At 41.6% G+C, this 12,272-nt stretch overlaps 1 protein-coding gene across 1 annotated transcript; it reads right to left on the minus strand.

Moving 5' to 3' along the window:
- Nucleotides 1-423: 423 nt before the first annotated feature.
- NIM1K (NIM1 serine/threonine protein kinase) lies at nucleotides 424-9,580 on the minus strand. Its single transcript, XM_066569528.1, has 3 exons — nucleotides 9,289-9,580; nucleotides 3,238-3,506; nucleotides 424-1,281 (listed from the first exon to the last, which is right to left on the minus strand). The coding sequence occupies exons 1-3, from the start codon at nucleotides 9,578-9,580 to the stop codon at nucleotides 532-534; spliced, it is 1,311 nt and encodes a 436-aa protein (XP_066425625.1). The 3' UTR covers nucleotides 424-531.
- Nucleotides 9,581-12,272: the final 2,692 nt, after the last annotated feature.

Here is a 12,272-nt window from a genome sequence, read left to right on the forward strand (position 1 = left end):
TCGTGACAAGTTGGGAACTGCAGCCGACAACAGCTTTGATGTTTCTTGAAAGAAAATAAAATGCTTTTTAAAAATAAACTTGTTAAATTTGATGAGGAAGTTCAAAAGAATTTGCAATCGATTAGATTAGTCTGGTCTCTGCTTAAATTTAGTTTCTGCAACTGTCCCAGTTTGCAGTGGTGAAGTTGTGTTGAGCTTAGGTACAGCTTTCAGAAGTTAGCAGTTAGATGCCTGTGCAGAGAATCTCCCAAGTGTGTTAAGTGCAGTAGCATGGTGTTTATTAAAAGATCCCCTCCACTCATACTCTTTTCAGTCACTGGGTTCTTGCACTGGCTATACCAAGTATATGGAGAGAGGGTCAAACAAATGCACAAGAGCTCTGTTTTTGAGTGCTTCACTGTCAATTGAGAAATGCAAAGAAAATGAGGCATTTTTGGTTTATTCAAAAATTACAAAAGAACACTAAAACTTAAGGATAAGTGAATAATCCCCTTTGTCAAATGTGCTGAGCATAAAGCCTGCAGTGCAATTTTATAAAATAGAACACAGCTTGGATGTGTGCTTAAAGCCACTGTAAGGAGTGATTCTGTTCCTTGAGTTGTCTTCTTTTGGATCTGGCTGGGACATGATAGGAACAGATTCAAGTGCCCTTTTCTTCTGTACTCTGTGCAACACGATTCTGTAGACCCCCGTTATGGAGCTGCGCGCATCTCTTCCCTGGTTGTTCTGAATGTGCTGTTCTGTGATTCCAAGGTCTTCCAGAATATTTTTCACTTCAATTTCTTCTTCTTTTAGTGTACTGGTGTCTGATAAATATTTCGGATCCAGTTTAAATGTCTGTAAAGGTTTGGGGAACTGTATTCCTTGCATCCATTCACTGTTCATAATCAGTTTGACAGAGTATCTCTTGGTTGGTACTGGCTGAAGGACTCCTTTTATCAGTTTCTGGCAATTTTCTGAGAGGCAGGGAGGCAAAGTGTATGTCCCTTCAAGAATGCACTTTTTCAGTTTGCCTACTGTATCTGCCCGGAATGGCATGCTGCCTGTCATCATGAAGTATAAGAGGATTCCCAGTGCCCAGATGTCTACATAGATGCCAATATAGTTTTCATCTCGGAAGAGTTCAGGAGCAGCATAAGGAGGAGAGCCACAGAAAGTTTTTAAAGTTTCATCTCTTTTACTTATTGTGCTGAATCCAAAGTCTCCCACCTTAACACAGGTGTTACTGGCGTAGAAGACGTTTTCTGCTTTCAGGTCTCGGTGAATGATATTGTTGTCATGCTGTGGAAGAAGAGGAAAAGTTGGTATTGTTTTGTTCCCAGGAAAGTTCTCAATGGCTACCTCTAATTCATTTATTAGCCTGAAGGAGAAAGGGAGTTATCTTGGGCAAATTCTGAAACTGGTATTGTAATTATTAAAATTAAAATTATTACTCAAATTTAACTTAATTCTCCAAGGATAGAAAATCAATTGAGTAGAGGGAGGAGAAGGATGCTGGGATTTTTAAACACAGCACTCTCAACGTGTTAACTAATAGCAATTATTTTTGTGAAGCAAATGTGTGAGAGCAGCGTGACTAATCCTACAAGACTAGACAGATTCATGTGCAAAATCAGTATTTTTTGGGGTTCACGGCACTTGTTTTTGCAGTTACTACATGCAACTTACAGATTTAAATATGTAGTTCACTGATTGAACATTGTCACAGATAAAATAAGAAATCTATCATCATTACATTCTGTGATCTAATGTCCTATGAGGAACTGGTGGTGGTAGGAGAAAAGGACCACAGAGTTGGGCTTCAGAGTACTTCATGTTCCTGGACAGCCAAGTTTAGTGGTGTTCTAGTTTTAGAAATCTATAATACATACACTGTAATTTCTACCTTCTTCCCATTGGAAATGCCAGTAGTAGCTAAGGACTCAAAATTAATTTGCTCTGCTTACTGATGACATACCTGCTTTGATTAAGTAAGAGTTAAGCTTCATCTTTGGAATAACTAGAAGGAATGGATGAGCACTCTCTGCCTTATCCTTTGGAGTAACATCATACAGTATCTGGAGGCAATAAAGAAACCCTTTGGCATCCTATTTCAACTTTCATGAGTAACAGCAAGGGATCCTCTGTCCTTGTGGACTGGCAGCAAAGAGAAAGGATTTATGTAGCCTGGATGTGATGGCTTAGCAAAAGTGAAATGTGCAGAAGTTTCTGTGTACAAATGAAGAGGTTGGCCAGCTTGATAGTCTATGTTTAATTCTAAGAAATAAACGTGGTGTAATTTTGAAATGCAAATTGAATTCCTATAGCTGCAGGGTGCCCGTCCTATGGATTAAACGTTGAAGCTAATCCACCACTTAAAGCACATACAATCATTTCGTCAAAATAAATAAGAAATCCATGCTGTTTATGTAAGCCAGGAGTAGCGTGCGATGCAATCTCCAGACGTCTGACCTAGGATCACCCTTGCTTCTGACTTCGCCAGAAGCTGTAATGTGGCAAGGAGGACAGGAGCCACCGGAGGGCACCCTGAGCCAATTTTAACGAATGCTGCTTCTCAGACTTGTAGAACAGTTCTCCGTTTTTTTTTTTTTTTTTTTTTTTTTTTTGAAGTAGCTGTAATTACTCTGCAAGATTTATAGATGTACCGAAGTACTAAATTGCTCCTTTTCTGCCTTGACAAGATGCTTTTGGTTCTACACAAACAGCATCATCTTAAATGTATATATTGAAGACCAGGCAAGAAGTGACTTGTTGGGTGTTAACCTCACAGACTTGCATCGAAGTGAGGAGCAGGAATTGACTGTCTTTAAGTGACAGATTTGTACATTCATTAATGAGCAAGCCGGATGTTTGCAACGCCTAACCAGCCTCTCTGGAAGCGGAAGAGCGACTGATCCTATGTTTTGAAACAGGGAGGGAAGAAACGAAGCTTTGTTCACTGATGCCCACAGCACATTAAAGCAAACAGAACACTGGTGCTAGAAGGGTGATTCCACCCATCAGGTGTTCCCAGTCTCCTCCCAAAAGCTGTCAACAGAGAGGCAGTAACTTGAGGTGGATGTGAAAACTCTCAGATACCTTTAAAAGCTCTTCTATAGCTGCTAGCTGTTTTGCTTTTTAATAATGTGGGCCTGAAATTTTGCGTAACAGTAAATCTACTGTTGAAATTCAAAAGAACTATCCACAAAATGAGCTCAGAGTAGTGAGAGGCAGCATGCCTGTGTAAGAGCAACTTACCATGTGCTTCACAGCAGACACAATCTGGGAGAAGATTATTTTACACTCTGTTTCCAGCATCTTTCCTTCTGTACTGATTTTAGTGAAGAGCTCCCCACCTCCTGCATACTCCATCACCAGGTGCAGTTTTGAGAGTGTCTCCACCACTTCATACAACCTGATGATATTTGGGTGGTGCAGCTTTTCCATGCTGGATATCTCACGAGACAGCAAACGTTGAGTCTTCCGGTCTAGCTTTGTCTTGTCCAAAATCTTAATTGCAACTTTCTCTGAGAAGAAAAACATTTTTTCCATGTTGTTAATGCAACAAAATACAAAATGGTAATACCATTTACATACAATGATGCTTGGTTGTAGAAGTGCAATAAAATTTCATCTCATCAGTATAAACTAAGCTGCAAGGACTTACTAAGTCCTGTGATCTTTCACACAATCCCTGCCCCTTTCTGTCTACAACATCCTACTCAGTGCTGAGGTAACTGAAGGCTGGTAGAGTATTTCAAGGGCTGATCTTGGTGCCTCGGTGTGCTTTGCTGTGCCAGGCTTATACGAGTCTGAAGGTACAGCATCTGCTTTTGGTGTTCACTGCTGGTAGGGAGTCTGTGCTTTTTCAGAGCTCCTCAGATGAGCCAGGTACTTGGAGACTAATGGAGCTGTGAAATTTGTGTGCTTTGTTTCCAACCAGGCAGACAAATTTGTGGGGAATTTAGAGGCTTTGGCTATTTTATGCTGAGCAGTGAAGTCAAGTAAGTCGCAGGAATCCTGTAAGACAGCAAATCTAGCTGGCACATACTGTTCTGGTTATGCAAAGCTGCTTTTAAGTACTACATGTCTCTGGAAGCCTATACAGAGAAGCCAAAGGCCACAAAACACTTATACATATCTGCAGCTGCATCACATCATCAGGGTAGCTCAGAGCAGTATGAATAGGTAAATCACAGTTGCCCTTATGTTCCTGTTTCAGTCTGTAGGTTACAGCTTTTGTCTTTACTCTTCTGAACACAGCCAGTATTTGAAGGATTAGTCTGGTTAAAACAGGTTTATGGTGGCTTTGTATAACTTGTCTGGACAGCAAAATTAAAATGGATCACAGCAATAAAAACAACTATTTTTTCCTGGGAAGAAGGGATTCTTGGTTGTTCAGTTTTGGCTTTTTTTCCCCTCAAGACTATCTCAGTCAAACAATCACACATTTCTTAATAATTAATCACTTTTGATAAATCTTTCAGAAAAAAACTTCCCCTTGGTTTCTAGTAAATGGGAATAAATTAGGAAAAAAATGTATTGCTCACTTGTTGCTGTAAGAAAAGAGAGAGAAGGTTATTACATTTATACACATGTTCAGGTATAAAACCATTCAAGTTTTTACTGAATATTATCAAGTTTTAACTCAAGTTTAGTACTTCAACATATATAAAGGAATGTTAAGGATACTTATGCATGTGTCTGTACAGATCAAGAAAACTCCATATTTGGTATATTTACATTTTTTAGTGTGATACATATATCAATTGATCTCCCTACTGAAGTGCAGCAGATGCTTGAAGCACATGTGATTCTTGTGGTGGAAGGTGCTGATTTATCCCTTGATGTGCCTATTTTTAGGAGTCTCTGCTGAGTACAGGGCAGTTATCCTGGTCACACTACTTCTCTCGGAGCTGAGGGAGAGCCCCTCAGGGAAGCAGGTACCTCCTGTGTGGGGTGGAGCTGGGTGAACCAGGAGGAAATGCAGCTACTGACAGTGACTGCTGACCGAGTGAAGGACCCTCATAGCACATGGATCTCCTAAACCCAGAGGAAAGAGCATCAGCTTGCAGTAGGTGATATTTGCACAACTAAATGCTTACAACACTTACAGTCTTAACCATGCAAGGTGGGGACATTTGGGCTTTTAAAATAAAATCTTCTAAGTTAATTTTTCCCCCTGTCTTTTTGCTCTACTTTTCCTCCTGGTAAGTTTTCCTGCTACATTTTAAAAGGAAAGAGGAGAGGAAAAAAAGATTTTGCATGGAAGAGCTTGATCCTACTCCAACACCACCATAAATCAGGACAAACTCCTTTAAATCTACATCGTTGCAGTTGCAAATGCATTCCATGCAAAGAAACCTGACACCTTCCTTTTCTTTTCTAAACTCTTCCTTTCTGCTTCCAAAGAATGCTTGGTTTACAAATCCTCTATTATTGTTGCTTAGCAGCTGTGCTGAACAGGACATTTTTAGCAGGCAGCTTATTTACCAAAATAATTACAAAAAGAGTTGGAAGAGATTTTGATTGACTATATGCAGTGTATGAGGTTTGAAAAGTGCTAGGTGAAATCTTAGTAATAGAAACTAGGAAAAAGTTGGGAAATACCAGTTTCAGAAGGAAATGGTGTATGATGTCATGTCAGAAGGAAAAAATATACAAACAAAACCAAGTTAAAATTGCTTAAAAAAAAAAAAGGCAAACAAGGTGCCTGGACATTCCTGCTTTTGCAATTTGTGTTAGACAGACTTCTTACTAGCTATAAATTTTGTATACAATTACTTCCATTCAGCTGTGCTCTCACACTTCCTTTGTCAGATGGAAGGCATGTAAAATAAAAGTTATACAGGGCTTAGGAATTTAACAGTCCTTAGCAAGAAAATGCCATGAATTTCTGGAGAAAATCTCTGCCAAAATTCAGATACAGTGGGCAAAGCCCCTGAATAACACAACGTACACAGAAACATAAATCAGAAAATACCTCTAAGATCATGAAGTCCAACCTGTCAGGCCCACCACTAAACATTGTCCCTAAATGGCACATCTACACATCTTTTAAGTATCTACAAGGATCCATTCCAAGGCCTGACCACCCCTGTGGTATAGAAATTTTTCCTAACGTCCAACCTAAACATCAGCCTTTCCTGGTTCAACAAGGTACAATTGGAATAGCTGGGAACAGGGAGTGGTGCTGCATGGAGTTATATCCATCTGGGGTTAGTCACCAGCAGAGTTCCACAGGGCTCAGTATTGGGGACAGCCCTGATTAATGTCATTCAGTTTGCAGGTGAGTGACACCTCTCCTGGTGCAATTTGAGGCCATTTCCTCTTACTCTGTCCCTTGCTACCTGGGAGAGAAGAGGCCAACCCCCACCTGGCCACAGCCTCCTGTCAGGCAGTTGTGGAGAGTGATAAGGTCACCCCGGAGCCTCCTTTTCTCTAGGATAAACACCCCCAGCTCCCTCAGCTGCTCCTCACAGTACTAGTGTTCCAGAGATCCTGCCCCAGTTCTGTTCACCTTCTCTGGACTCACCAATACCTCAAAGTCTCTCTTGTAAAGAAGAGTCCAAAACAAATAAAACACAGGATTTGAGATGCAGCCTCAGCAGTTCCCAGCACAGGGGGACAATCCCTGCCCTGGCCCTGCTGGCCACAGCATTGCTGATCCAGGCCAGGATACCATTGGCCTTCTTGGCCACCTGGGCACAGCCTGGCTCATGTTCAGCTGCTGTCACCAGCACCCCCAGGTCCTTCCCAGCCACTCTGCCCCAGCCTGTGGCACTGCCTGGGGCTGTTGTGACCCAAGGGCAGCACTCAGGACCCAGCACTGGGCCTTGTTGAACCTCACTCTATTGGCCTCAGCCATGATCCAGCCTGCCCAGATCCCTCTGCAGCGACTTCCTGCCCTCCAGCAGATCAACACTCCCACCTAATGTGCTGCCACCTGCAAACTGAGTGACATTAATCAGGGCTGTCCCCAACACTGAGCCTTGTGGAACTCTGCTGGTGACTAGCTCCAGATGGATATAACTCCATTCAGCACCACTCCCTGTTTCCAGCTAGCCAGCCAGCTTTTCATCCAGTGAAGAGTGCACCTGTCCAAGCCATGGGACACGGCATCCACATCATAGCACTAAAGATTTTTCTGTGTTTTCTAAACAACGAAGACAGCCCTTGTGAGGGAAACAAGGCTCACCATCCAGTATGATCCTGAAGTTTTTTCCTCTCTCTCTCTCTCTCTCTCTAGAAATCATGTGTCCTGCTACAACAGATCACATGGGCAAGAGAAAAACATAGATATGTAATTTTCACAAAGGCTCATTGTTGTAAAAAACCGAAACTGTTTCCTCTTTTGATACAGGATGATACAGGAGAGAGACCATATTAAAACCGGCAGTAACTGAAGAGCTGAACAGCCCTCTGACACATACACCACCCTCTTCCACAGAGACCAGACCAGCATTAATGATGAAGCCTTTGATTTATATAATCAGATGAAAAAAAAAATACTTGCACTCATTAACACTGTGCAGGAACATAATTTCATTGCTAACACAACAATGTGTATCTACCACAAAAAACAATGATCTTTGGTGGTGGTGAGTGTGTATACATGAATGCCTATGAGCACATTCCTGTTTTTCTGTCCATGTCCATGTATTTTATTGGCACAGGTAAACTCACAAGGAGAATGAGTCAGAAAATATTTATCTTTCATTCTTCTTTCCTCATGAGAGTTGCAAACTTAACATCAATAAATCAATTCCCTTTTAACCAAAAAAGTTATAAACAAACAAAAGAAAATATTTTGAGATATTTCTTTTGAAAAATAACCTCTTCAGAAAAAGTACAGTTTTGGTTTTGGTATTTAGCTTACTGTATTCACTGAAGTTCAAAATTTTTCAATCAGCTCTGTTTAGATACTAAAGGAACCTGTTCCTAAGTAAGTTCAGCAAAGGGTTAACCCAGATCAAATTTCTAACTGCCTTTCATTAGCATTCCTTATGTTCCCAGTACAGGAGCAGCATTTTTTCACAGTAAGCACAAAACAGTTACCTTGGGAAGAAAAAGAAAAATCACAGAAGAGGAAACAATTTGTCAACCAAGTAGAAAAGAGATGCTTTTCTGAAACAAGAATAACCAAAAACTCAAAACCCAGTTAAAGCAACCCTTGGGTGTTGGCAGGCTTAAATGTGAAAAATTAAGTACCATTGGTTCTCCACTTAGATTCCCAGTGTAACAACCACTGCCCCCGAGGGATAATTGTGACCTTTCACCCCTCTCAGATCTGGGCTGAAAGAAAATAACAATAGATAACACAGTTTTGGGGCATATCTTGTTCTCTCACCTATCAGACGATGAAGGGAAGGAGAGTCAATCAAACTGAAAAGCAAAGACTCTTAGAAGAAAAACAAGATAGTAGTGTACAAAGATACAGAGAAAACTAGTCACCCTGACAGAAAACAACAATTTCTATTATTGTCAGACAAAGCAGAAGACAAAACAGGACAGCTGATGACAAGTTCTTAGTTATACCTATGACTGAAGTGTCCACTGGAGTTACCTAGCCCTTCCAGTCCTTCCTAGAAGCAGTAGATAGGGTGCTTTGTATAATTAAAACAATAAAACTAACTGACAATTCAACACAAACACCAGTTTGGTGATACCAGAGCTTGTTCCCCTGCACCCATTCCTCCCACACCTATAGCTAGTTTCTCCCACACCTATAGCTCCCATCCTAGCTTTTTACAGTCAAGAGCCATCAGCAAACAAGTCAGTTAAGTGGGCCTAGCATTTCTCACCAAAATTACCAGGCCAAATAAAATATTTTGTCCATACTAGTAAAATTTGTGATGAAACAAAGGAAGCCTTGCTGCCTCTGGCTGCAGGCAGGAGCATACCTAACCTGCTATCCTGGGCATTCATCACCTGTATCCCTGAGGGCCAGGAGCTGGGGCAGGGAAGAGGGTGGATGGAGAGGGAAGGTTACAGGAGGGGAGGCCCAATACCACACTTCAAAGTGTGGAGTGTCTGAGCCACAGGATGTGTAAACTCCATGAAGTGCAGCAACAAACTCCACCTGTAATAACTGCCATGTAGAGAAAACGTTTCTAGTTTCTTTAAAGCAGAATCCAACCCTGAGGATTTATGTGTGACCCTGTCTATAGATTAACTCAAAAATGTTAAAAATACACACACATACACACACAGACACACAAACTCTATATATGTATTTAAGGTTCATACAGCCTCTTTCTTCCATAGGAAGCCATTTATATAGGTCACTCAGCATGCAATGGTGCCTACCTTTGGTAAGGGAATGAATTCCAAGCTTCACTTGTGAGAAATTCCCACTTCCTATTTCTCCTCTGACTCGATAGAAGGCAATTCTCTTTCCCAGTGTTAATTCTTTCACCACCTTTTCATTATGAGACATATCCTGCATCAGTTTCTCAAATGGGGTCAGCCTGTGCTGTTTACCCTCTTCATCTCCTTCGTGGCACTCTGGGCGCCCATCATCGTCTCTGCTGTCCTCATGATGCCACCTGGAACAGCGGTATTTTCCAAGACTTCCTTCATTCACATATCCTGTTGTCATAGTCTATAGGGTGATCACTTCCCCATTTAACAAGATGTCCTGAGAAGTTTAAATGAAGTAATTCTGTATGAATATGCAAGCTCTGCACATTACGGACACTGTGGCAAATGCAGCAAAAGAAAAAAAAAATAGCAGCTTACAGAAAGTCCAAAGATTAGTTTGGAAATTTGTTCAAAAACAAATCTGGCACATCTACATATTGCATGTCCTGCTCAAAATCAGAGCTAAAACATCCATTCCTCACTAACAGAGTTAGTGTGTGAGGATCTTCAGCTGCAAGGTAAAAGAGGCTTTGCAATTAAAACTGCAAACTTTGTGCAAGAAAGTGGCAAGGTGCTCGCTGTCTATGCAGTACATTTGACACATGCAAAATATTTGACACAAATATTCAGATTTTAGCTTGATCCTTTGAGAACTAACTTGATAGATAAAGGTCAAACAGAAAGCTGATTAACTGCTCCGAATAAATCCAGATACTTCTAGCTAATTTTGAATAGCTGACCTTAAGAGCGTCATTCTCCTTGATTCTGGTAAAAGTCCAAAAGCTGACTGTAGGGATTGCCTTTGATTCATTCTTCAGCCTGTGAGCTTGTCACTGTACCTTGAAAATGTCACTGTGTGTGGAAGCCTTGCTGTAAAAAGTATGTTGCCCCTCTGTTTCTTTCCCATGGTGTGTTCAACAAAGCAACTGATTCTGGAAGATGACAGGAAAAGCATAATCTGTGCACCAGGCAAAAGAAATGCTGCGCCTCAGTATCCCTGCAGTCACATGGCAGGACAATACAGGATTAAGTAACTGCAATGTCACGTTAACCCTCCTTTATTTAGATGAGCTTTCTTTAACGCCTTCTCAAAATTTTTTTCTTTGAGCCTTCTCAAAATTTTGCCAGACGCGTGGTGTTCCTGAGCAGACAGATGAAGAAAGTAATTAAAACCTTTACATAACAGCTTCACTGAATGACAGCATGACCCGTACCATTTCACCAGTTTAACTCTGGCAGCACAGACACAGAAATACTTACCCTAAATACACAAGCAACCACTTACCTTTAAAACAGCACACCAATTTTTTCTTTTTTACCTTTCTCTTTTAACCTTGAAAGCCAGGAGTTGATCAGCAAGTGCTGATCCTGCAGCTGCATGCCTGAGGGTGGTGAGCTGGGCACGAGAGCTGAGACAGCTCAGGCAGTGGCAGCACTCACCTCCCCTGCTCCCAGCCTGCAGCACACCCGACTGATGGACACGGGAGACACCCGACTGCCAGGACAGATGCACCAGATTGAGGGGGAGTGAATCAGACTAGTAACTCACTGCCTGAAGCTTAGCTAGGCAGTCACCTAAGGTGCCACACTAGCAGAGGGCATGTGGCATTTGCCAGGTGGAGCTGCCCTCTAAACCCCACAATCTCCTTTGTAAGCAAGCGGAAGAGAGGTCAGAGACACAACCTAAATGCAAAGAAAAAGCAGCTGGTGATGGTTTCATTAAATGGGAACTTGAGTGGCACAGAGGCACTCATCTGCTCCTACAGAGAGGCCAAGGTGACTGACCCAGGCTCTGGGACACTGCTCCCTGCCTTGAGACACATTGAAGAAATTTTGAAATCACTTTACCTCTCTGTGCTGCAGCCACGTTGCAGGCAGACAGACTTGCTCCAGGGTGAGGCAGAAAGCCTGGCTTTTCCTCAGAGTCTGTGACTCTCTCTATCACTTCTCTGAACCAGGGACACTTCTTACTGTGTGTGCTGCAAACTTAATGGCTGATGCAGTTTGTAACTGGAACAGAAGGAGAATTTACTACTTCCATAATGCCTTTGTTAACTCTTTTTGGCTTACTCATGTTTGAAGAAAAGAGCCCTTTTCATTGTTGACAGAAACTAAAAATAATAAATACATAATTGTATTATTCTCTGGAGCTGAATAGAGTGAAACCGCTGACAAACACTGTATGTGTGCATACAGCTAATGGCTAAATCCTGATACTGTTATTAGGGAAGAGACCAAGTGACAAATAAGAAAATTCTTCAGTATTCTCCCACCAAACCACTCTTTCTTAGCACCAAATATTCCCCCTAATTTTATTATTTTATACCTTGGAAGAAAAAAATCTGTGTGGAAGGACACCCTATCGCCACGCAAACTGAAAAACCCAAACCCCACACCTTACACTCTGTTTTTCTTCCATTTGGGAAAAGGACAATTTCTTTCAGGAGTGTCAGAATTCTGACCCACAGGTTTTCTGCTTTAACCTGTTTCATATCACAATTGTAAAAGTATTCTAGGTAATAAAAAACTCTTTATATGAAACTTGACTGTATTTCACAGTTTTAACGGTGGGTGACACTCTAACAGAGCAGGGCTTTTGGAAGCTACTTGTCTGCTGTACAATGCCACAGAAATTCAGAGGCAGAATTCTGGCCCCATTCTGCCCTTTGATCTTGAGAACAGCAGCACAGGTTGTCCATGCAAAAAGTCTGGAAACCTCCATGAGCAGTGTCAGGCACGCCATGTGCAAACTGTATTATTTAATCAAGTTTCTTTAATTGGGTGGTGACATCCTCACCACCAAAGAATAGCTGTAACTTGTGGCTATAACCTTCCGAGTGGCAAGTATGGACAATTCTGCTCCTGCAAAAGAAGAAACACAGAACTACCACCATCTTCTGTAAAAATTATCAGTGCCTGTGCAGTTAACT

This window comes from Molothrus aeneus, chromosome Z, assembly GCF_037042795.1.
Source record: "Molothrus aeneus isolate 106 chromosome Z, BPBGC_Maene_1.0, whole genome shotgun sequence".
Classification (NCBI taxonomy): domain Eukaryota; kingdom Metazoa; phylum Chordata; class Aves; order Passeriformes; family Icteridae; genus Molothrus; species Molothrus aeneus.